Here is a 25,919-nt window from a genome sequence, read left to right as displayed (position 1 = left end):
AGAAGAAAAATGAAATGCAATAAAATATATATATTCAATAGTGAATAGGTATAGTTGAACCAAGAGAAGTCTGCAGCGATTTACAGCGATTAGATATTATTTTTATTTTGTTTAATAATTCATCATAGCCAGAAATTCAATAGCATAAAAAGTAAAAATACGTTATGACGACTTAGTATTTTTCGTCTAAAAAGGGACCTAATGCAAAATAGTAATGCCAAACTAGTTCCCTATGGTATGCTACCAGTCCGGGCTGATTATGGTTCCTACATCCATTTTCATGTTCATAAACTCAGTTGATACTGTATTTTTTATTTTCCAAGAATTCTCTACAATATTTTCAATCATCGTAAGTATAATATTAGCGTTACAAAATGTATATAATATTTGTAGGTCTATATAAGTAATAATGTTATATGACAAACGAACGATTGGTATTAATCGTTCATAATCTCCTGCAGTACTTCTTTTAGTTCAAGAGTAAATTCGGAAACTGGCAGAGCTAGGTCCTGATAACTACTTCCTTCTTTAACGAGTACGTAATCCGATGGCACCACAAACGTTTGCTTTTTCTCTCCTGGAGTCTCCAGCGACTTTAAGTACTTAGCCATTGGAAGATGAGGTCGCTTCTGAAGCCACGAGTGGAAGGATTTTGTGGACCTGTATAATACGATTAATTAATAATACACTCTAGTCGCCCAGACATCAAAACAAAACTTGCCAAGAAAAATGCAATTTTGATTTTTCAAAACAAAGATTCAGATTAGAATGAAACACGAGACTATTTTATAGGACTGGGCGACTAGAGGATACGTTTAGACATTTTCTGTTCCCGAAAAAAAGTCTACTAGCAACAGTAATTTCCAACAAAATCATGTATAAAGTTTAAACTACCTCGTGTTAAAAGCTAAACTTACGTCAGATGGGAAATTTCGTCCCAGACGGCAGACATAGTCTTAAGATCTTCAGGTATTACAAGAGAATGCCACATCTTCTTGGTATCATTATTAGGGGGAATATGCTTCATCCTCTGCGGGAGACACGTGCCGAAGGCCTCTTTATGTGCAGGGCTAGTTTCCGCGTGAATATCGTATGCGATTTGCCGCTTAAGCACACTCGAACATGCCGCCTACGAGTTAAAATAAATAATTTTAATAGAAATTGTAGGTATGCCTGTTTCTTCAGTTTGGTCAACTGACAACTCTAGGCTATCGATACTTGGTACAGTCATAGATTTTAGTTACGATCCCTTCACACGATAATAAGAACAGTCATAGAAACTAAAAATAATTATAGGGTCTTTATTGTTTCCCATGATTTGTTTGCTTCAGAAACGCGTAACTTTTCAGGACTGCCATAAAACAAACCTGACCTAACCTATATAGTATCATGATAACCTTACGAAAATTCTGAAAAGTTAACGGTTTCAGTTTTAGAACTAATGATAATATGACAAACAATACCTACATGACTAAAAATTATATGTCAAACATATAACACAATCGGTATAATTTTATATCGGTAACGTATATCAATGACAAATGCGTTAAAATAGGCAAGTGCTAAAAAAAAAGTTTGGTTTTTTAAGACCAAGTATAAATAATGATTAAACCACTACGCTTACCTTAGGTACGCCAACAAATTTCGCAATACTCGGCAATACACAAGGTAGTATTTTCGGGTCCAGTACAAGTGCTCTTGAGGCATGTTCATCGAACAAGACCTGTCGGAAAAATCACAGTTATGCAATATACAGTTACTAACTTACTATGTATAATTGTTCGCAGTTAATCCTTTACCAGGCTTAGGGATATATTTCCCACATACGGCTCTACGAACATGTGTTATATTTTCAATGAGTAAGACTGACATTCGATTGTCATTTTTTATTTTAAGGGCTGTTTTTGACGGCGCGCGAATTCGCCTGCGATTTAGTTACATTGCGGACTATTGGTTACGTCCAATTCAACCGACCGATCAAAAACCGCAATGTAATGAAACTCGCATGCGAGTTCTCGCATCGTCTAATTGAGGCCTTAAATATCAGCCTGGTCAAGGGTTAATAGTAAAAATGTGACCATTTACTTGGAATAAGTCTTCGATATCTTCAGGGCGCTTGATTTCGCTCTTAAACTCCACGTTGCCTAAACCTACCCACCAATCATAAAAATCTTTTGAAATCTGAAAACAGTAGGTGTTATTAATATATATTTGAAGGCTTTGATTTAGGTTTTTGTGTTATGGTGTCTGGCTAGAAAAAATATATTCGGTTCACTTCCCGATTTCCGACTGAGATGAAATTTAGTATTTCTACCTACGTAACTTTGGTAACTATGCAACTTTGCAAGAAAAAACATTGATATAGATGATTATTTACGACAACAACACCAGATGTTTTTTTGATATTTACTCTTTCTCTGCAAATTGCGTACCTGTTTGGCCAATATCTCAGCTTTTTTGCTGAATTCATCAGAAGCCGATATTTCAAAAGCTTTCTGCTTATACTTGGAATTCCATTTGATCATATCAGTTTCCGATTCGTTGCAGTACAGCATTTCAAAGTGGGGGTTTTTCTGAGTCGTTCCAAATAGTACTCTCCCGACTCTAAAATAATTATTGGACAGGTTGAGCCGTTTATATACTAACTTAACCTAACCAAAATCAAACACATTTAAATGAACAAAAGTTGAACCAGAGACTCATACCTATACCTAAATATATTTCTGTATATTTATTTTGTAAACATATTCTTATGGGTTTGTATTACTATTAGCGACAATAACGACCAACATTAAAGGTTATTTACATCTCCTTAACAAAATAACGCGTCCTGCCGTGCTAATTATTAATATCCGAACAAGCGAATGAGCGTAGCGATTGGTTAGAAAAGTGGAATCTTGAGCCTTTTGCGAGAGTTTCCAGGGTAATCAAACTTTGCTCCCAAGTGAAGCATAACATTTTTCACCACACCAATACGAGGGAAATAGGTATTAACTGTATAACGCTGCAAATCTAAATCATCAATTTAAAATAAATGTTACCAGACAAAATAAAATTGATACTCGAAAGAAGTGGATAAAATGCTTTAGATGAATCATTTCTTCAAAAATTAACGCGAAAGAGCCCTAACGAGTATGTGTGGTAAAAGTAAATTTACTTGCTAATCAAATATTACCAGAAGACAAATAAAATTAGAGATAAAATACCTGCCATACTTCTTACTATCTTGAACAATTAAATCATCATCGGTACAAGCTGGCGAATCGATCGACATTGGTATATTTGACATCCTTTTGGAATATCTTATAGATTCAGATTTCCTTATAAGAGATTTATTTGTAGACAATCTTGTGATGCTCATTCTGGACGTAAAATGTTTTGACGAAGTGGATTTAGACTTTGTCATTGATCTGTATCGCGAAGTTTGGTTGTCCAATGCATCTGACGATGTGCCCCATTCAGACTCCTCTTCTTCAACAGGCTCTTCGTCCACTGAAGGTGCATAGTCGCTTACGGAATACCTTGACTCTTTTCTCATCTCCAAAATATTTGATTTGAAGTGAGTTGGCTAAACAAGGCTAAATTTTTTTAAAAGTTTGGCAAATGGTTGTCAATGTGAGTGATTTGCAGTAAATCGACAGGCGGCACTACTGTTTGTGCAAGTAGCCAATAAGCGAATTGTGGTTTATGAATTATTTTTCCATTCCGTTTCCATCGCTTACGCTTCATAACGAATGAAACGCATCTGTCACTGTTGCACTAATATAGAAAAGTGATAGAGAGATACAAAGCGTTTCGCTGTCGTAGCGCAAGCGATTGTCACCTTGATTAGGTCGGCTGGGCTATACCTAAAATCTACGCGAAAATCGAAGTTCTTAATTTCGAGCAACTATCTCTGTCAATCTAATTAAGCCTTAATTGGAGTAAAAGAGAAAGATGCCCGAAATTCTCTGGTATTCTTGTTCTATTCGTCCAGAATAAAGGTAAAGTATTTTTTTATAATGTACAAAGCAACAAAATTTAAACTAGAAGTAAGGGAGTAAGTAAGGTAAACACGGTGAATATTTGAACGTACAAGTTTTTCGTATGATCCCATGTCGTACATTAGTTCCGACGCCGGGAGGGAAATGGTGTCCGGCGGCGGTTCGTAGTGCTTATCGTCAGGGGGGAGTTTGAACATCTGTGCTAGTCTGCCGAAGATGGCAGGCCCGACCAACTCCTGAACGGTGTCACGTTGGGTCTCCCAGAACTGCAATATTCCTTAAATTAAAAATATGACCTAATTGTCCCAAGCACGTAACGTATAATCTCCTTAGCTTTGTAACGGCTATATTTCCTTTTGAAATGTAACTTTTAAGTAATCACTGTAAAAATTATATTTCTTCCATTATTTTTTAAATTATGCCCAAATAAAAGAGATTTGAAGGAACTATCACACGAAGCGAGAGGTATACAGATTTACCTATTATATAGTTCCTAGGTAGGGTTTGCAATCCGGATCCGAAATGTATCATACATACATTTCGGATCCGGATTGCAAACTCCAATAATTCCTAATTTACCCTCACTGCCCAATTAAATTTAGATAAGTATAACGCTCTGTATATTTACTTTATCGTCTTTGTAGGACAGTTCTAAATCTCGGATAACTTTCATCCAGTGAACTTTAACGGAGGCTTCATTTTGTTGATATCGGGACGGGGTTACAACTCGTAAGTCTTTATGCTTGTTCCATTTTTTGACAAGAGGCCTTTTACCACAAGGCATTTTGAAAATATCACAGTGCTTCAATAACTTTTACGTTTTCAAAAGGGTCACGACAACCTTACAAAATTATATTTTCGGACCCAAATTAAGGATAAATAAATAATATATTAATAGAAACGCAATCGACATTGTCAAAGAATGACAAGAATAATTTATTTTATCTTAGAAACCTCTCAGAAGTGATGTCAGAGACTAAAAAGAAAAGAAGAAGAAAATGTATGACACTATGGTACAAAGAACTATGGTATGACATATGCTATTTATACAGTGTATGGAGTGTAGAAGTAAATGTGTAAATCCAATACGGGCAATAAATGAAACCAGATATAGAATTTATCCGTCTAATCATCAATAAAAAGTATTAAAAAGTATTAAGTGTAAGTTAGTTAGGTACGTACACTTAATTATGACCCTAGGTCATGTTTTTTTTTTTAATTTACGAAGCGGCGATGTATTGCAAACATAAACATAAAAATGACATTACGAGATACGAGCTTTTTATAGTAACCGCCAACAAGCTTGGCAGTTACTTTAAAAAGCTCGTATCCCGTAACTTTTGTATGTATGTGGTGTATTATATTGCGGGCCGAAATATTTTGTATGGTTACAATTTTCATTATATTTCTAAGCAAAGGCTATTTCAATACACGTCTTAGGTCCTATGCTGATCACCGTTTAATAATTGGAAATTAAACGAACTTACCTGTAAGTGAAGTTCTATTTCAATTATATTAGCTGCACAAACTTCGAAATGATAAATATTTACTTGTAGTAGCGTTAAGCATGTAGCATCTGGCCATGATGTTTAGAGTAGAAAGTTAAAATTTCTCAACGAGAATTCAAAATTTTGTATCAAATTTCTGAACGCATAGTCGCGCCCCCGCGCGCGCCCCTTCTGACAGCTTCATTTAGTTTAGAGTAACAAGCCAAGTCGTAATACTTTCACTGCCAGTGACCCGCTACCTAGGCAGGTTCTCTAGTCTTTGTCGCTACAAAGCGGAAAACACATATTATCAGCTTCGCTCGTAGCTCGCGCTGGCAGTGAATATGCCAACTGATATGACACTTGGCCCCAACTCAGCAAAGCCAATATTATCTTAAACTTTGACAGGTTGTCTCAGGACAACGCGGGTACTGGGCGGGAGGGATTATCATTTCGAAGTTTGTGCAGCTAATATAATTGAAATAGAACTTCACTTACAGGTAAGTTCGTTTAATTTCCAATTATTATTACGCTGCACAAACTTCTTCAATGATAAATATTTACTTGTAGATGTTTAGAGATAAGTACCTATTCAAAGTTTGTTTTGGCTTTGTATTACAATAATGAAATCAATGATTAACAATGATTTATGATTTAATTTTAAAGTAGGTACCTTTTTAGTTATCATTAACTATTTTCAATATAGGTATATGCATATTTAGGTTACATTATTAAGAGATCTAGTGATCATTATAGATATAGAGATCATTATTTCATCAAACTGTCATATGATAATTGAAACAAAATTAATTTGTTTCTTATTGATAGGTATTTCATTTGTACCACCAAGTATCACATAAAAGTTAATTATTATAGGACTATCAAAGAAATCAAATGATAGCATGAGATGCAATTTCAACAACTATAAGCTAAGCAACTCTTGACAGTGTATTGCTGCGTACAACCTTTAGTAACACTTATTTTCTCATTAACTAGATAATAAGAGCCAACTTATTAGAATTAGATGGAACTAAGTGAAAATAAAAATATGAATACCACTATTTTTAAGAGTATGACTTAGTCTATCTACAAATCGTTTGGGAAGAGATTTTTTTTTTTTTTTTTTTTTTTTTTTTTTTTTTTTTTTTTTTTTTTTTTTTCTATGAAATAGACATAGAATTTGATTTGCTAGATACGTCGTAGGTATAGAAATTAGGTGTTAACATGCAATTTTGCATGAGGTTTTTGAAGGAAATAAAATATAATCACTAACAATTTAACAACTACCATCACGAATATTATCATTCTTCATTTATACAGCTAATCAATGTTTGGCTTAAGCAACCTCATTCAATTTCAAATTAGTTTTATCCTGTAAAATAATAATTTTAAGGATAGCAAAGGTTGCTGTAATTTATAATGGTTTTTGTCAAAAATCTGAATAATAATAAAGTTTCATATTTTACCAATTACAGGGTTTGCACGTTGTGTACAATCACAATAGCTAATAAAAGAAATAAAGTAATTTTTTACTTTTTCTTAAGTCTGTACCTAATGAAAGATTTTCATTAGTTGGTGACATTGTTGATAAGTAATTTAAGATTGATTAAGGTATCAGTATCAGGTCACACTTTAATGTTGAAGTGGGTGTAATCGAAAAAACGTTCTTCCTAAAATGTTCAATTGTATCATTTGAGGAGAGCCTATTCCCCAATAAAAACCCAAGAAAAGATTTACAGAAAATTACACTTCTATACCTGGCATAAGTAATGCTATTAAAACGGCAAGCACTTCTGGAACAGATACCATAAAATAATTAATGTAATTATTTTCACAAAACATACACCAGTATTTCAAGTGTTAAGGTATCAAGCTGCTTGACGGTGTTGGGCGCAAGGGATTACACCATACTGTTGACCTCACCAATCAGAAGTTCCTCCTGTCTCCTCCTCCTCTTCCCTGCTCGTTCAGAGATGGCTGTTGGCACTCCCCGGATAACACTGGGATAACCAGGATAAGACGGTGTTGAAACTTGAAACCGGTTAGTAGAATAAGTTTATTTGAATGAGAGCTGGAGCTCTAATCTTTACAATTATATGTAACATATACTCATAAATATTTTGTAAAACTGAGTAGTTTCAGTGACCGTGCCTTCTGCTTTTCCCATAATTTTAATACCTTAGATTTCATTTCAAATGGAAGGAAAGCATAGGTAATATATTTTTTATATTCATGAAAATGTGAAAGCATCTACTTATGTAGAAAAAACATCTGGGTTACTTCACTAGGATATATGTATAGCATTCACATATTTCATCTGCACGGCTACGAATAACTCGGTAGGTATATGAAGTTCCAAAATGTTGCAAGACATTACAAATTTAATTTGTATTAAAAACTCTAAAATCCCAAGTTATCACTTAATCAGCTTATAACATTTGTAGCACAACTATATAATTTAAGTGGAATATTGTAATGTCTTTTTTCACACCACTGCAAAATATTCCTACTTAAAAAATACAGGCTTTCATTTCACTTAATCGGTTTATAAATAATTGCGATAGCTGTGTTGTCTTCTCTCAGAAGCATTTCTCAATCTGGTAAACCGGAAAGGAAAGGTCTTTAAACATAAAAGACCACCATAAGCTGAACAAATTGAAAAGTAATATATATTCTTTTTGACTCCTTCCATAATCCAATAGCTAACTCATTTCTAATCGGGTGCCCCAGCGTGTCGATAAACTATTACTGTAAGTATCTGCAGAAAGTATATTTATACATTATAAACCTTTGTTTCAATGAGCCACCAAAATATGTCACACTAGGTTTCCTTAAAATATATTAAATTTAATATATGTATTTTTGTCTTTTCAGCTCTTTAACCCTTAGTGTTTGTGTAAACATACACAGCCATATTCATTAGGCAAACTTATACTATAACTATACAAACAACCTATTTGTATTAGCAATGTTATAAACTTATACAAAAGTACCAATTTATAGAGGGCTTTATCTTTTGATTAACTTTTGAATTTTTTCCTTAGTAGGTAGAGAAATAAATCTATATACCTATTAGCCAGCTTTCTGAGGTACTAAGGAGCTAGTTCCATTTGATTATAACTCCACATAGGTAATGGTACTAAGACTATAATTAAGTGTATCCTGTATAAGTACCTACATAGTATAAATAACATTTGTTATAAGGAGTATCAACAATAGATATATCTATCATCTAAACAGTGTGTGTGTGTGATCTTAAACACTTCATAAAAGGTCTGGCACATATATCTAGCTAGAGAGATATCTAGTTTAATAGTCTAATGTTAGGACTAAAAACTGAAATCTCATCTTGTCACATGAAACAGATATGTTTTCTACATTCAAGAAATCAAGTAAAAACATCTTGGAGCTATTATAGTGCTCATTTAACAATTTTGTGTTCTTAGTTTCTGGCTATTCTAATTTCTTGTTAACTTAAAACTGCTCAGTTGCACTAAATGTTCTTATGTTAATATATGGATCTTGCCTTGCTGTACCTATAAAGTAAACATTATTTTATAAGGTCATCATAGGCATATATTTGTACACACAGTATATACCACAGTCGCATATTTTTCTAGCATTCGACTATAAATTTCACAGAAGTGATCATATTTCGGAATACTTGTAGTTGTTGGCATTGGCACAGACTAAAAAAGGAACTTTGTATGAGATAGCCCGGACAAAATCCTTATGTGAAATAAGGTAGGTACAAGTAAGCAAACCACTGCTTTTAAGAATTTGTTCTAAATGAACACAGGCTGTTGTGATGTTGCTGTGTCCGACCACATTATGACTGCAGAGAGGAAAGTGTTGCTCCGCTTCCTTTTCCTTGCTGACCAGGGGTTTTGTATGTTATTATGTTAAATAAATACTTTATTGTATGAAACAAATACAACAGCAAATCATACATCATAAAAATAAATATGATTGGTAGTTGAGCCTTTGAAGTTTAAAGTGCCAGGCTTACAGGCTGGTCTGCCGGAGTTTAAGTTCTTCTGCTAGATTTTCTTAAAACATCACTTGTCAACAGCATGTTTAAAAGATTTAATAAACCTCTTATGCCATTTATTATGATTCAGTATTTAATTTCAAAAATGAACAGAATCACTTAAAGGTGACAGTACCTTCTTATAGCTGGTTACAGTACACAATTTTTGAGAGCTAAATCATCACAGTTAGAGAACAGGAAACTTTATTTTGTATCATTTCAATACTTAGCCTCGTTCCCCACTGACAAGAATCTCACCAGCTGCAGCTTAAGTCTGGGTTCATCTTCGGAGGATCAATAATTTCTTACAGCGCTGAGTAGTCTTTCATAATCTTGTCCGGGTTATACTTCTTTTATAATGTTCTTAATTATATATCTGTAATCAAACAACAACACTGTCCTATAAGTATTTTTCCTATAATATCCAAAATTCTAGTGCCTCCCTCCGACAATATCAAGGTTTGCTCGCTTAATTCTTCACTTGCTGACATTAGAATAAGTATCTACTTAATTTCACCTACTTGAAGATGAGCATATATCAAGAGACGGCCTAATCTGGCATACCACATGATTAACTCATTTGGTTAAGAGCGGTGTCTAGTCGAACACGCCACAAAACCCAGTAGGTAAGTTTATCTAGCAAGACTTGTAGGTGGTTAATAATGCACCCTATTAGCAGGTGGGACATGAGCAATGCCTCAGTGCTGTTGGCAAGGAATATGTGACAATATCCCCGGGCTACTGGCAGTGAACGCACCTAGTGTAGTACGCCAAGGTTGCCAAGTGCAAATATCAAACAGAGATGTCTAGATCAACACTCCAAAATGATTAGCACAGCCATTTTATGCAGTTAGAAACAGATACGCCTGCCGAATAGCGTTCCAGAACGCATATGCACAGCACAACCACCAAGTACAGTCAGCAACCAGAAGTGGCTAGTTATAACATTCCAAACGCACAGCACTAACACCAAATAGAAATGACATTTAAACAAATTAGCATTTGGTATTTTCTCCACTCTATTTCTTACCTTATTAGTTCCTTTTCGGAATGTTAGGTGTAAATAATTATTCGAATGCTGGCGCTATTGGAGAGCAAGGCTTACATCTGGATTCCGAGCGAGATCTACTTCTCTACGCCACTGGCGGAGATAGGGATCTAGATGATGCAGGATTGCAGACCTTGAAAAGGTCCAAGAACATGACCCCATCGATCATATATGTAACGCGTGCCAACGAGACCACCGCATTTGGCTTTTATCGCGTACGCTCTTGAATCTTCTTCTCCAATCTTCTTACTTTTTCTTCCATGCAATATAGACATATTAAATGTCATTTTATTTTCTTCTTTACATATTTCGTCCTTTATTAAACAAAAAACGCTTTTTTAATTTAATAGGACGTAATGGCCGTCGCTGCATGAAAAACATTATGAAGCTGTCAGAAGGGGCGCGCGCGGGGGCGCGACTATGCGTTCAGAAATTTGATACAAAATTTTGAATTCTCGTTGAGAAATTTTAACTTTCTACTCTAAACATCATGGCCAGATGCTACATGCTTAACGCTACTACAAGTAAATATTTATCATTGAAGAAGTTTGTGCAGCGTAATAATAATTCGCCCGTAATAGATTTACACATATTTTATTTTATTGCATATATATAATAGTGCCATCTGCACAGTAGATAAAAAAATAGGTAGATGCGATGCACATGAACTAAGATTTCAACTACATAGGTTTGAAACTAGTTCGACATATATTCAACAGATGGCAGCATTGCGGCACAATCGGTTTGTAGGGAGATGGTACGTAGGTTAGTCCACTGTCGGTAGACAAAGTTTAGGGTTATTATCGTTAGATGTCGTGGAATACTACTATCTCGTGCATGCCGCATTTCTATATTTTATACAAGAATTACAAGATTGATATTCAATCTTTGCTATTTAATTAAAGTAGGCGTTATAGGCGTGAGCTGAGTAGTAATATCATGCATTGTAGTTGCTTTAAAGTTCGGTTTCTTAAGTAGGGTCACGTGTTGTACAGTCACCACACGTAATTGCTATGCCGTTAGAGTTCTTGCTAAATTGGAAATTCTATAGCGTAAGTATTGAACAACCAATTTAGCTAGAACCCTAACCTTTGGCGCAACAATTGCGGAGTGTGATGGTACAGTGGCTAACAGGTAAATTATGCAAAATATACTCGTAATGGCTGTATTTTGTCCGTATCGTCACTTTTAGAGAGCTCGCAAGATTCAGTACGCGAACACAAACGAACCTATCTAACCAGGTGGACATTTTTGTTTCGGTGGTCCATAGGTATGACTGACTGATTTCATAGAAGTTTGACGTTACAAAATAACACATGCACTGTGTGTGCTATCAAAATCGGTACAGACTTTTCTTGGTCTAACTCTAGGTATGTCGATGTCTGTAGTCGGTGGCAGAGAGGAGAGATACGGAGTTATATATATATCGTTGTCGGTGGTAAAACCATAATCATAAAAGTACTTACGTATTTACGTTATCTTAGCAGGGAGCAGTAAATAGGTAAATCGAGAGTTTTAACCTCCAGAACGTGGACTTGTTTAACTGCTCACAAATCACAGTCATATATTTAAGTACAATGCAATGATTGAATCGAGATAGCATTTTTTTGGCATATTGCTATGTATAATAGTGCTATCTAAGTACCCTTTTTAACATTTACAGAGAGCTCACTGGATACTTGCCGTATCTATTATTTATTAAGTAATATGCCAAATATGTTTGTGTGTTCGAAGTCATAAATAGCAGAAAAGTGACAGTTTTTACAAAGCTAAAATGCAAACACATTAAATAGCGCCACCTACAACAATAGGTAAACACACGGGATACACGGTAAGTATTGTATACTCGTACCTAGAGGTTTTCACTATACCTAGTCATGATATGAAGTAATATTCATGGACATTGAACTACCTACAATAAACGTCTGTATGTAAATTATATTTTATTAAATCCCATATAAACTGTTATCTATGATATGATAACGTTCTTTCATTTTCGTTAATCATTACATCATTTACATTTATATGTATACGATCTTATATCGATTTGACACTAATCCCTATGTTCCTAAGATTTTTCTTAAACTATCAAAAATACCTACCCTCAAATTAGCGTTTTTGATAGCCCACGCAGTGCAAGTGTAATTTATACTCGTACGTCATAATTTCAAAGTACTTTGACGTTTAAAAAATAACACTTGCACTGCGTGGGCTATCAAAAGCTGCAGCTCAAATTCTTTAGAAGAGTCTGCAGACTCTTCTCGATCTAACTCTATTACATATATAGACTTTCTACAAGTTTTAATCAAGGGCAAATGTCACGCAAATTCAAACGTAAAGAAGAGTTTATTTGCAGGGGCAGACTTTAGTTAGCTCGATAGAATAAAATCAAGAAAACATGTGTATTTTCATTTATTTTAAACTGTAGGTATATAACGATAAACCCGAGGGATTTGAGTAGCAATATTCTGAAAATAAATTATACTTTCAGATTTATTCACGTAAAACTTTAAAACTAGAGTGTCCGACCGAGCTTACGGTTTCGGCAAGTTTCAGCATAAAAAAACACGTTTTGCAGATGCTTTAGGCGCCTTGTCTTATCCGCTGGCACTATTGATACTGACTGAACCACACATATTTGAAAAGACAGAGGCGTAGACCAATTACTTCTTTCCAAAATTTCACAAACTTTTTATTTTGAGTTATCTGTGTATTTAAAAAAAAATATGTGAGAACCTAAAATAGTTAAGGCGCTAATAGGTTAAGATGCAACCATAGTACCTACCTATTATTATTCTTTTACGCAGATCCAACAAGCTCCGCGTCTTCTATAGTGTCCGGTAGTTTGGTTCCTAACGTCTCCGGCTGCGAGAGAACCAAGACCGCCGAGATGACCGCCATCGCGCCGAATAGCACCGACGGTATTCCCGACCAATACTCCATCAGAGGCGGAGTCAGTGGAGATATAATGGAACCTATGCGACCCATCATTGAAGAATATCCCAGGAACGAGTGTCGATGCCTCGTAGGATACAATTCAGAAGTATACAGATACAATGAAGTGAAGACGGCAGCTACACTAAATTTGCCAGTAAGGTATAAAGCTAGTGACAAACCATACATATTATTAGGGATAAAAGCAAATGAAATGCAACAAATAGCGCACGACATGTAACCCGTAAATAAAGTCACTTTTCTTCCTACTCTGTCCAATACTAAAACTGCCGTCCAAAAACCTGGAATTTCTACGGCTGCGGTCGCAACATAATTCAAATACATATTTCCTGAAAGACTAACTGAGTTTATTGACAAACCATAGTAAATAAAAGTAGTAGTAATCCACCAAACTGGAGTAGTGCAACACCTTCGTAACATAACACGACTTTTAAAGACTCGCATAAATAATGATGTTTTGGTGTCGATCTTGTTTGCTTCCATTTTTCTTGGTATCGCTGTCAACAAGTATTCCATATCGGACAGTGAAATAGTACGTCCATTAACACCAGCTACGTGATTAAGCGTGGCTCTAGCTTGTTCCTGTTTATTTTTGCTCAGTAACCAACGGTGACTTTCATGAACAATCCAGTGGTAAAGCACTGTAAGAAATACGGGGCAAAAGAGCACCAAGGTTAAATGCCGCCATTCCGAGACTACTGAAGCTACAAGGCCCACTATCATTTGACCCGCAGCAAATGCAGAAGACATTGTAGCGCTTGTAAGAACACGGTACTTTGGTCCAACTAGTTCTGTCGCTAGAATGTAACTGGCGCTAAATATCCCGCCGCCAATTGCCGTTTGCAAAAATTGAAAAGCAACGTACATAGCATAGTTAACTGAAAATGCTCTTATCAAACCTGTCAGGGCTTCGTTAAATCCAAAAAATATAATTGACATTCGTCGACCCAAATTGTCCGATATGTAGCCGGCCATAATTAGAGCTACCATTCCTCCAACGCTATTGAACGTCCCAGCCAGAGCTCTTCGCCATTCTTGACATTGTAAATTAAAATCATACACAACGGAGTTCGTTCTCTCGAAAACAAAGCTGTCACAAGACTCGGTTCTATTTCTGTCGAACATGCTTGCGGGGCACACATCGCCCAGAGTAGTATTACTACTGTCTGTTATGTTTATATATCGGGTACATTCATCTAAGCCTGTGGCAGTTTCTGGTATTGCATTTGATATCCAGTCCGGTAGGTACTCTGGTTCTAGTCCATCACATAATGGCACGGCGCATCGATGTGGAAGCCTGGCTGCAGTAAAAATGTAATCTCCAGCCATAAACCCCGAACACGCCGCTGGTATTGCTAACAATAAGATACTAATCAACTGGTATTTGCCAAATTCTCCTACGGCATTATTCAAAACAGTTTCAAAGTCCAATTTGGTTGCACCTTCACTGACACTTTCAGTCATCGTTGTAGCCGAAAAGTAAATTCCAATATTTTAAACTAAGTCTGATTCGTTTTCTTAGTCTGCGAGAGATTACGCGAGTGCTTGAGTATATATGAGCGGCAACTATATAAACGTTATCTTGCTTATCGGCATTGTGCCAAGGTCGGAATAACTGGTATGAATGACTTGAACGAATAAAACTAAATTTTGGTCAAAGGTTGTTGTTATATTTAGAAAACAAAAATTAGAAGGAACATCAAGATTTTGAACATTGCAGATACTTATTCCATATCAGCCAACTGCGAAAGCCTTCTTCGGATGTGTTCTATTGGTGCTGATACACTAGAATTGGGGGAATTAATTGCCACCGCAGGAGACGCTGTCCTATGGAGTGATTCCAGGGTCAACCTGGCTTCTAGCACGGCAGAGTCGAACATGCCTAGACTGCTCAGGTAAGGGGCTCGCTTATACTCTGGATGATCAATCATCCAGCGGCAATACTCTTTCACGCTCCTGCGAATTAACAAAAAGCAAATAGTTATGCGTCCGGGGATTGCTCGAATGTTGTTTTAACGTACAAATTAGATACGTAGGTAAGTAGAAAACGTAACGCCCATGTCATCGAGGCTATCGGATTGATGGACAACTCAAAATCGATTCCGTATTTATGATACTACTAAATTCTGGTAAATGCCCAAGTAAATACCCCACTCACATATGTCACACTTATATTATGCCGTTAATTCTTAGGGTAAAGAGAAATAGGACCGGATTTGTCCGGCCGACTCTGAAAACCATGTTAGAAAAACATATGCCGAAGATCACCTCTAGCAATATCAGAGTTTAATAAAAAAAACGGGTGCCCCTTAATACGCCTAACATTAATTGTCATAATATGAATTCGCATAACAGTTTTGGCATAACATAATTATGCATAACATTGAACAGGCATAATATTAAAAAAGCATACCACTTATTGCGCATAATAATGAATCCGCATAATTTAAATATGCATAACATAATTAACCATAACTTTATTTGGCACAAAATAAGCATAATTTAATAAAGCAAGAGAATTAGATGGATCAAGGCAAGGTCAGGTTCACAAAGCTAAGGCTTGAAACAAATAATAATCTTTTTGCTGTAAAACATTATTAAGGCGTAGTAAGTTCGTGTTATTTTTTTTAAATACTTTTAGATTTCTTAGGTTTTAGAAATAATTTTCATATTTTGATGTTTTTGTGCAATTTTTTTAAAAGTGCATTTTAGACCTATTTTAGTGATTTTTTTTTTATCGAAGAAAAGTCAAAAACTCAGGATTCGAATCGTTGAATTCCCTCGAGAAAAGCCCCAAGAATCCCAAGATTGCTAATTAAATTTTTGGCAACCATATTGTGATATTTGTGATCTAAAAAAGCGCTACATTAACTTAAAAGACTTCTGAACCTAATACTGAACCTTAATTCGAGCCGCTCTGTCTACATTTTTATTTATTTGCCTTTTATATTTATACCATTTAATAACTATGCAAAATAACTTTATGCCTATTACATATTAAATAGAATAGTCCCAAGTCATCCTTATGACAATTTACGTTATGCGCATTAACATTATGCGTACTCAGTTATGCGGAATAATGTTATGCGATTAAGAGATTGCGCGTAACATACGTTATGCCAATTTGAATTAGGAGTATTACGTTATGCGAATTAATATAGACCCAAAAAAAACAGCCAAACCTGAGGTTAGTGATGCCTTCCCAAACTGTTTTAAGCGAGACGAGGTCTTTAGGCACGTGGCGAGCTGACCGCCACATACTCTTGGTCTGATTATGAGGAGCGTGTCTTTGCTCGCGGTGCGGGAGTGATCGGTTGAAGGCGACCAAAATATCTGGACGATGCTCTGCTTTGATGTCTCTCGTCACTTCTCTCTCCAATACTGCGTATTGTGACAGCTAAAAAGTTGTAAGTAGAATATTACAATTATTCTATTTATCAATAGATTGAAAATCGTTCACGGTAGATATAATAAGTAGCTATTGCCAGGCGTGGCTCACTCCGCGATTTCGTCGCTTTGCTACAGGTAGCTAAAAGTACATCCGTTCCACACCAATTTTGGTAGCTAGCCATAAGCCGCACGTGGCGCTGTCGCCACCTAGTGGCCATATCTGTGCTGATCGTAACAGACGCGTTTTGTTAGAGAGTGAGTCTTCTGTACCTAGTACTATTATTTATTCTGTGCTATTGCTAACCTCGGGATTCCCAGTTACTTCCGCAATGTTTTCCTCTACAGATGGCAACTCTTTTGGAATTACTTGTAGACTGCGAGCCACGTGCGTGTCAAATTCAATCTGAAAATATGGATTCATAATACGTAAAATAAGCAGGTACTTATAGCGATAGTAGAGGACGGCTTCTCGAGGTACTTATAGCGATAGTAGAGGACAAACGTATAGTTCCCATTTCCTCTCTGGTTATTGACATTATGGACAATATTTTTACAGAATTTGGTACATTTTTAATTTAGTTTTTAACTTTTTTGATTATTTATCATAAGATTTAGGGGTAAAAAATACATAACATGCAAAATTTTATAAGCTTACAACTCTAGAAGAGGTTAGAAGAGTTTTAATACATGTAGGTTTAAGTAAGTATGTACTAGTGCTCGACATGCTAATGCCCTATAGATGACACCTTGCTGTCACCTCTATTGACAAGATTTAAGTTTCAAGATGACATGTACTGGGACCGCGTCGAGCACCAGTACGTTTACCTTATGTTGCATTGCACAATACATAATGATTACCTGAAAAAGTTCCTTTATAGCCTTCGGTTTAAATAGTTGCGATTGTTGGTTTCCTCCCAATTGTGTCATATATTCACAAAACTCATGCACAATCTGAAAAACAGCGATGATTGCCTAATTATATGCAAATAAGGAGCTAACCGAAATATTTTACAACTTTGCCATGAGCATTAGTTAGGTGGAGTTAGACCAAAAAAAGTCTACAGAGATTATGATAGCCGATTATGATGACGTATAAATAACACTTGCACTGCGTGGGCTATAAAAATCACTGCAGACTTTTCTTGGTCTGACCCTATGTTGAATTTCTTTGGCACAACTTTTTCGAAACAAATTTTTATTCACAAGTAGGTAAATACCCAAAATAAGTACCTACCTAATCCAATATGAAGCAATTAGCTCAAAACAAAGTACCTACATAATTTTTAAGAAAAAAAAACCGACTTCTATGGGGCCCGGTGAAAGATTATGGTAGATGGTGCACTATGTAGAAAAGGAGGTAAAACCAGTACTTTCTAGTAGCATTTCGTTTCCGTAAAAGGGTCGTAGTTCTAGCCTAACCTAAACCACTTCTCTGATTGCAGTTCGGTCCTGTGAGAATCGCAGTTCGAACCTAATCAAACCCACTTTTCTAGTAGCATTTCGTTTCTGTAAAGCCCGCAGTTCTAACCAAACCTAACCCACTTTTGTTTGGTCTGTGAGGATCGCAGTTCAAACCTAACCTAACCTACTTAACGGCGCTTGCGGTGCGGTGTACGGGGGTTTGAGCGAGAGGGGTTTGGCATCATCATACTTTATACCTACATTTTATGGTAGGTAATCATAGCGGTTTATTTAGTTAAGGAATCATAGTGATTTTCCGGGTCAAGGTTAGGGAATGCAAATCGGTTATTTTCGGTTATTTTTTGTATGGAAATAATCGGTTATTAACCGAAACCGCGGTTATTTCCATACAAAAAATAACCGATTTGCATTCCCTATCAAGGTCCAGGTCTCCGAGTCCGAGTCCGAGTCCGAGTCCGGGTCCGAGTCCGAGTCCGGGTCCGAGTCCGAGTCCGGGTCCGAGTCTGGGTCCGAGTCCGGGTCCGAGTCCGAGTCCGGGTCCGAATCCGGGTCCGAGTCCGGGTCCGAGTTAGGTCCGAGTCCGGGTCTGAGTCCGGGTCCGAGTCAGAGTCCGAGTCCAGGTCCGGTTCCGAACCGGATCCGGGTACGAGTACGGGTCCCAGTCCAAGTCAAAATCGGAATTCGAAATCACCAATTGTGTACCATGCGTCGTTGAAGAGTTCTGTTCTGATCATCATCAGCAGTTCCACTTCATCAAATGCGACAGTTTTTAATGTAAATGCTTGATTTTATGATGAAAATACAGAAAATTCTATACGTATGCCTTTAAGATTTGAGGAGTTCCCTCTATTCCTTATGGATCCCAACATCAGAACTCGAGCTTGACAGAAATGTGGCTTAAAAACTAAACTTGCTTAACAAACATAACGAAGAGGACAAATCGCCAATCGTGAACTATGCGTCGTTGAAGAGTTCCGTTCTGATAATCATCAGCAGTTCCACTTCATCAAATGCGACAGCTTTGAATGAAAATGCTTGATTTTCTGATGAAAATACAAAAACCTCTATTCGCATGCCTTTAAAATTTGAGGAGTTCCCTCGATTTCTCATGGATCCCATCACCAGACCTCAAGCTTGACAAAAATGTTGCTTAAAAACTTAACTTGCTTAACAAACATAACGAAGAGGACAAATCGCCAAAGGTGAACTATGCGTCGTTAAAGAGTTCCGTTCTGATCATCATCAGCAGTTCCACTTCATCAAATGTCACGTTTTTGAATGTATATGCTTGATTTGTTGATAAAAACACAAAAATCACTATATGTATGCCTTTAAGATTTGAGGAGTTCCGTCGATTCCTCATGGATCCCATCATCAGAGCTGGATTTTGACAAAAACGGGACCAATCTGTATGCATATACATACAATTAAAAAAAGAATTTTTATAATCGGTCCAGTAATGACAGAGATATGGAGTAACAAACATAAAAAAAAAATACAACCGAATTGATAACCTCCTCCTTTGGGATTTGGAAGTCGGTTAAAAATAGCAAAGCAGCGGGAAAAGTTGCCAAACATGATAAAATACAATGTAGGTAGGCCTAAGAAGCGCTGGATGGACGTCGTGACAGCGGACATGCAAGAGAACAATCTCACACCTGAGGATGCCGAAGATCGGGCAAAGTGGAGAAGACAGGAAAGCGGACCCTGGCGCTAGGCCGGGAAGACGCTAAGTTGAAGAAGAGGTGTCAAAGGGTCTAGCCGTGTTTGTATGGGGCATCGGCCCCAGTAGCCAAATTGATTACCGTTTTGCCAATTTATTAGGCCAAATGTAAGATGCTATTTCACCAAAAAAATAACCCTAAAATGCTGCAGGTTTTTGAGATAATTAAAAAAAAAGAAAATTGGTTTTCATTTTTTTTTATCTAAACTACCGAACCGATTTTGTTGTAACTTATACACATTATGTAAGTAATCTAGATGAATTATTAAAAAAAAAATGGAGTTCCAAATATCCTTATAATTAGTAAAATTTTCACTTTTAATTTTTCAAAATTTTTTTTTTTATATTTCCGAAATAGGGACACCCACCAATTTTTGGTATTTTATGTATAAATTAATGTTCTATAGCATATATTTTTTTCAAAAATATTCATTTGGCTCAACAGGGTAAAAATACCGTATGTATGTATGTAATGTATGAACAGACACAACCGGGAGAACTCCCGTTCCCACATCGACCACCGCGCCGCTCTGTACGAATTTGAATTTCGAACGTAACAAATTGCTAAAATGGACTATATTATTATTGGCTGTATGCGGCTTGGTTGTCGTCGCGTCACGAAATTAAAAAACCGGCCAAGTGCGATTAGGACTCGCGTTTCTAGGGTTCCGTACATAAGTCCGACTCACGCTTGACTGCACATTTCTAATAGGTTTTCCTGTCATCTATAGGTAAAGAACTATTTTGAGTTAATTTATTTTAGTAATATTAATTTAAATATTAATTTATGATTTTTTGAGTATTTTTTTCAAAATTTTACACCCAGTAGTTTCGGAGATAAAGGGGGGGGGGGGATGGTCATTTTTTGGCTATTTTCTTAAATAACTTCGAACCTATGTATTTTAAAATTATATAAAAATATGTCCATCTTTGGGTCACGAATTTACATATGTGTACCAAATTTCGACTTAATTGGTCCAGTAGTTTCCGAGAAAATAGGCTGTGACAGACGGACAGACAGACGCACGAGTGATCCTATAAGGGCTTACGTTTTCCTCTAAGGACAGCGGGCTTTTTTCTATATAGTCAATCGCATATTCTCGAAGCCGTTTGCAGATATTGCTAAGAACGTATAGTTAGACCGTAAAAAGTCTGCAGCGATGTTGATAGCCCACGCAGTGCAAGTGTCATTTTAAACGTCAAACTTCTATGAAATTATGACGTATACTTAACACTTACACTGCGTGGGCTATCAAATCCGCTGCAGACTTTGTTTAGTGCGACTTTAGTAATGTAACGATCTTGGAGATTTTGAAAATATTTTGTGTATAATCTCCTTTTTTTTCATTGCAAGATCAATATCAACGCAGCTCATATTAAAACGGAACTTTTTAATGAGCCGCGTTTCCCGCCTTTTTATTTTTTAATTTCGTGACGCGAAGACAACCAAGCCGCATACAGCCAATAATAATATAGTCCATTTTAGCAATTTGTTACGTTCGAAATTCAAATTCGTACAGAGCGGCGCGGTGGTCGATGTGGGAACGGGAGTTCTCCCGGTTGTGTCTGTTCATACATTACATACATACATACGGTATTTTTACCCTGTTGAGCCAAATGAATATTTTTGAAAAAAATATATGCTATAGAACATTAATTTATACATAAAATACCAAAAATTGGTGGGTGTCCCTATTTCGGAAATATAAAAAAAAAAATTTTGAAAAATTAAAAGTGAAAATTTTACTATTTATAAGAATATTTGGATCTTCATTTTTTTTTAATAATTCATCTAGATTACTTACATAATGTGTATAAGTTACAAAAAAATCGGTTCGGTAGTTTAGATAAAAAAAAATGAAAACCAATTTTCTTTTTTTTTAATTATCTCAAAAACCTGCTGCATTTTAGGGTTATTATTTTGGTGAAATAGCATCTTACATCTGGCCTAATAAATTGGCAAAACGGCAATCAATTTGGCTTCTGGGGCCGATGCCCCATACAAACACGGCTAGACCCTTTTACCCGGTCCGTGAGGTCATCGGCTTTCCGGACAAGAGTTTTTTCCTCCTCCCGCTCCGGTTGAAGGTAGTGCGTCGGCCAGGTCACTTGCTCTCGTTCGGGCTTTTTTAAAAGTTCCCAGTGAACATTCACTTCCTCTTGGGTAACTCTGTTGGTAAACTTATTACTTCGTAACTGTGTATATCAATTAAAACCTACCATAATATCAACATAAATTACAATGAGGTAAACGTACTGGTGTTCGATGCGGTCATAGTGCATGTCATCTTGAAACTTAAGTCACTGTTAATAGAGGTGACAGCAAGGTGGTACTATTGGGCATTAGCATGTCGAGCACTAGTACGTTTACCTTATCTCTTATCCTCCCCTATTCCAAAGAAAGTTTCTAAGAAAATAATTATTAGAAAGTAATATTATCGTCTCTCTGAGAATTAATGCGAAGTTTAATATGTGACATAATATAAATTACTCAGGCGGGACGAGAACGCCATCTTTATATTGCAAGAAGAAAGAAAAAGCTGACTACGATGTTTAAAAAAAACTACGCTCAAGAGCAATGAAAACGGGTCAGTTAGTTTAGGAATTACACGTAATTAAGATGTATTATATGTAGTCTAATGTAAAATTTATTGGTATTTGTTAATTAAAAGAGCACTTAAAATGGTCGTTGATTAGATTAGTGATAATTGTGAAAGAAAGTAAGTCTTATAAGTAAAGTTCTAATAAATTAATACCTACACAATGGTGAGCTGGCGGCTACCTAGCACAACGCATCAGTATTGCGATACAGCGGGGATATGCCGCCAGCATCCTTGGTACAATGCCCCAGGGGCCTATTTTAGATTTAAGCTAGTTATTAATTTCGTTTAGTTGTACCACTGTATGTATATATATTGTATGTAAATAAATGGTTTTTCATCATCATCATCATCATTTCAGCCTATATACGTCCCACTGCTGAGCACAGGCCTCTCTCATGCGCGAGAGGGCTTGGGCTACTAGTATAGTCCCCACGCTAGCCCAATGCGGATTGGGGACTTCACATACACCTTTGAATTTCTTCGCAGATGTATGTAGGACGTAGGTTTCCTCACGATGTTTTCCTTCACCGAAAAGCTAGTGGTATCTAAATATCAAATGATATTTCGTACATAAGTTCCGAAAAACTCATTGGTACGAGCCGGGATTTGAACCCGCGACCTCCGGATTGAAAGTCGGGCGTCATATCCACTCGGCCACCACTGTTTCTTCTCTTCTTCTTTCTTCTGGTTTTTCATACCTACACAATAATTTTGGATTCACTGTCTAGGACCTAGGCCATCTGTTTATGAAATTAAGTAGGTACTTACTTGTACTTTCCTCGATACAATGACATCTGCTTTATTTAGTCTTAAATAATCACAGATGTTACTGTCTTGATCAGACTTAATACGATTGAATGAATGAATTAATGAGTTAATGATTTATTGCGAAAATGGTAATTCAGGCTACAGTAGCAGGTACCATTTTACATATCACAAAATAGTTTACAAGTTTCAATTTTGATCGGTTAATAGAATTTAATATATACGTATATACTCAGCTCAGGGTGCCTAGCCAAGGTGATAAATCGTTTGTGCTACGACAACGAAACCCTTGTGTCTCTCTATCACTCTTCCATATTATGGCGACAGTGACAGTTGCATTTCGATTGGCATGATGAGGATTGGCATGTTGGCTACGTACCCTGAGTAGTGTAAGTCCATAACAGATTAGGGGTACGCACTGTGCACATTACCTGGGAGAAACTTCTACTTCAGTGTCAGATTCAATTTCTCTATCGATACGAATGGTTTTTCTCAAATATAATACTGGTTCCTTCACGATCCTACTATCACGCTTCTCTAAAAAATCAGAAAGTCAACTGAAATCTAGACTATAATATTAATAGAAGAATAGGTAAATTCAACAAAGCTAGCAAGAATATCACGAACCTTCAAATTCACTTTTTTATCAGTCTAATAGTCTATAAATTTCAAACATTAACCACTGCCATATATTTTACCGGCTTACCTACTCCTAATTGACCTTAAGTTAAGTATATACAATTTATTTTCTGGAATAACGGAAAAGTATGAAGTTCTTTATTATCTAGTACATTACCTACGATATATGTGCGGAAAATCGCAACGAGCGGCGATAAATTAAAACACGACCGAAGGGAGTGTTTTAAATCGACACGAGTTCGTGCCAGCTCTTGTGAATTTACCTAAATATGTATATGCAACAACATTTAGTTTGCATCAAAGAGAATTGAGCCCTCTTTGATATCATATTAGGTATATCCAACAAAATGTGCATTTAAATTATACAGTCTTTGAATTGATACGCATTCCTCCATTTGAAATTGGTGTTAAAAATTAATATTCTATTACCTTCTATCGGACCCTCGATTTCTTCTTTGTGAATATTTTTTTTCATTGGCAAGTCTAAGGTATTGCAAACTTTGCGGTATAGTTTCTCGGGTAATATTTCAGCCAAATAGGCGCTCTCGACGTCTCGATTCTGTAATTGCTCTTCTTCCTATGGATAAGTGTATACATGAAAATAAATTAAATAGATATTATAGCAACGAGTATTAAGAACGCTCCTGATGACACTCCTCGGTACGGAGTGAAACATGTCGAGCGTTTTTCGACTTAAAATACGTGAGTGACCCGTTCTTATTAATATTTAATAAACATTATAGGATTATCCTACACCTCACAATAAGCTCAATAAGGTTCGTGTCATGGGTTCGACACAGACGATATTAATAGATAGATAGATAAATATACATTTATCTATATATATAAACTTATATAGATAGTAAACATCCATAACACAGGAATGATTATTCGTTGTAAACACACACAGAAAATGCCTATACTGAGATTCGAACCCGGTATCTGCTGCTTCGTAGGAAAGGTCTCTATCGACTGCCTACTCTACTTACTTTAAATAAAATGGCAAGAGTTTAGTAACATGAAACACCGAATATGTGTAGAGTGAAAAACGATATAAGTTCTAGAACTTGTATGAAACTTTTACTGTTTTTCATTTGACCCAAAGAATTATTTAAGTGCTATGTACTTACTTGGGCAGGCGTATCCAATTTATCAAAAACACTTCCCCAATATTTTTTGTTGCCGTGAATCGCCTCAGTGGTTTCGTATTTCGATGGTTTAATTATCATTATCTTGCGAGACTTATGTGAATTCTCATTGGCTGACTTGTATCTGTTCATTATGTACAAAACACGGTTGTAAAAACTTGGCCACATAGATTTTAATCGGTCACATTTGTCACGTCCTGCTGTTTCAGTGGCTCATTCCGAATGGCGGTGAAGCTAATGTAAAGCAGCCCGGCAGTGCTGCACTTTTCCGCATAGCCTTTAGTACACGAAGAAGTGGCATGTGCGTTAATTATCAATATTATCATAGCGCTGGCTTATTTCATGTCTGTTTTCTGACAATTATTGTTGCCATTTTGTTATCATTCACGCGTAAATTTTGCTCATTCGAGTACATGTAGGTACAGCGAACGGTGACAAATTTCCATCACTTATATCGGAACGTAAGTTAAACTTGGCATCAAGGTACGAAGTGGATAGAAATAAAATTATTTGACTGCACCTTCTCATAATGCCTAAAATAGTACCTTTGTGTTTTAGTAATTCCCAAAAATGTTATTAAGTTGTATTTTTATTGAGTCTAGCCTCCTATTTATCATATTCTCCATATAGCTAATCTACACACAAAATATTAATGCACGTAATACTTTCTAAAGTAGGTATTATATGTCTAAATATTCTTAGATCTATCGTGTTGAAACGTAGCGT

At 36.3% G+C, this 25,919-nt stretch overlaps 2 protein-coding genes and 1 long non-coding RNA gene across 3 annotated transcripts; all 3 read right to left on the bottom strand.

Annotated features, from left to right (window-relative positions):
* Positions 1-422: 422 nt before the first annotated feature.
* LOC134666918 (uncharacterized) lies at positions 423-15,073 on the bottom strand. The gene is made up of 9 exons (XM_063524222.1): positions 14,804-15,073; positions 4,612-4,768; positions 3,968-4,249; positions 3,207-3,568; positions 2,433-2,604; positions 2,086-2,181; positions 1,625-1,723; positions 918-1,129; positions 423-660 (listed from the first exon to the last, which is right to left on the bottom strand). The coding sequence occupies exons 1-9, from the start codon at positions 14,965-14,967 to the stop codon at positions 438-440; spliced, it is 1,767 nt and encodes a 588-aa protein (XP_063380292.1). The 5' UTR covers positions 14,968-15,073; the 3' UTR covers positions 423-437.
* Positions 9,824-10,884, bottom strand: LOC134667009 (uncharacterized). Its single transcript, XR_010098572.1, has 2 exons — positions 10,531-10,884; positions 9,824-9,876 (listed from the first exon to the last, which is right to left on the bottom strand). It is a non-coding gene; the product is annotated as an uncharacterized LOC134667009 (long non-coding RNA).
* Positions 15,074-15,151: 78 nt separating the features above from the next.
* Positions 15,152-25,458, bottom strand: LOC134666528 (uncharacterized). The gene is made up of 8 exons (XM_063523717.1): positions 25,176-25,458; positions 24,475-24,622; positions 23,838-23,943; positions 22,064-22,208; positions 17,752-17,844; positions 17,198-17,296; positions 16,686-16,900; positions 15,152-15,459 (listed from the first exon to the last, which is right to left on the bottom strand). Exons 1-8 carry the CDS (start codon positions 25,359-25,361, stop codon positions 15,228-15,230), a joined length of 1,224 nt encoding a protein of 407 aa, XP_063379787.1. The 5' UTR covers positions 25,362-25,458; the 3' UTR covers positions 15,152-15,227.
* Positions 25,459-25,919: the final 461 nt, after the last annotated feature.

Source organism: Cydia fagiglandana, chromosome 8 (genome assembly GCF_963556715.1).
Source record: "Cydia fagiglandana chromosome 8, ilCydFagi1.1, whole genome shotgun sequence".
NCBI lineage: Eukaryota > Metazoa > Arthropoda > Insecta > Lepidoptera > Tortricidae > Cydia > Cydia fagiglandana.
Note: the sequence above shows the minus strand (reverse complement) of the source record. Positions and strands in the feature narration are given on the sequence as shown.

What these genes read in the sequence shown, in the direction of transcription:
- LOC134666918 (XM_063524222.1), bottom strand. Translation starts at nt 14,967, where the DNA reads ATGACTGAAAGTGTCAGTGAAGGTGCAACCAAATTGGACTTTGAAACT. An exon ending in GATTACATTTTTACTGCAGC is followed by an intron (nt 4,769 to 14,803) that starts CAGGCTTCCACA and finishes TGATATTTTCAA; the next exon opens with AATGCCTTGTGGTAAAAGGC. An exon ending in CTGAGATATTGGCCAAACAG is followed by an intron (nt 2,182 to 2,432) that starts GTACGCAATTTG and finishes TACTGTTTTCAG; the next exon opens with ATTTCAAAAGATTTTTATGA.
- LOC134666528 (XM_063523717.1), bottom strand. Translation starts at nt 25,361, where the DNA reads ATGTGGCCAAGTTTTTACAACCGTGTTTTGTACATAATGAACAGATAC. An exon ending in AATCGAGGGTCCGATAGAAG is followed by an intron (nt 23,944 to 24,474) that starts GTAATAGAATAT and finishes CTGATTTTTTAG; the next exon opens with AGAAGCGTGATAGTAGGATC. An exon ending in AAGTAACTGGGAATCCCGAG is followed by an intron (nt 16,901 to 17,197) that starts GTTAGCAATAGC and finishes ACAACTTTTTAG; the next exon opens with CTGTCACAATACGCAGTATT.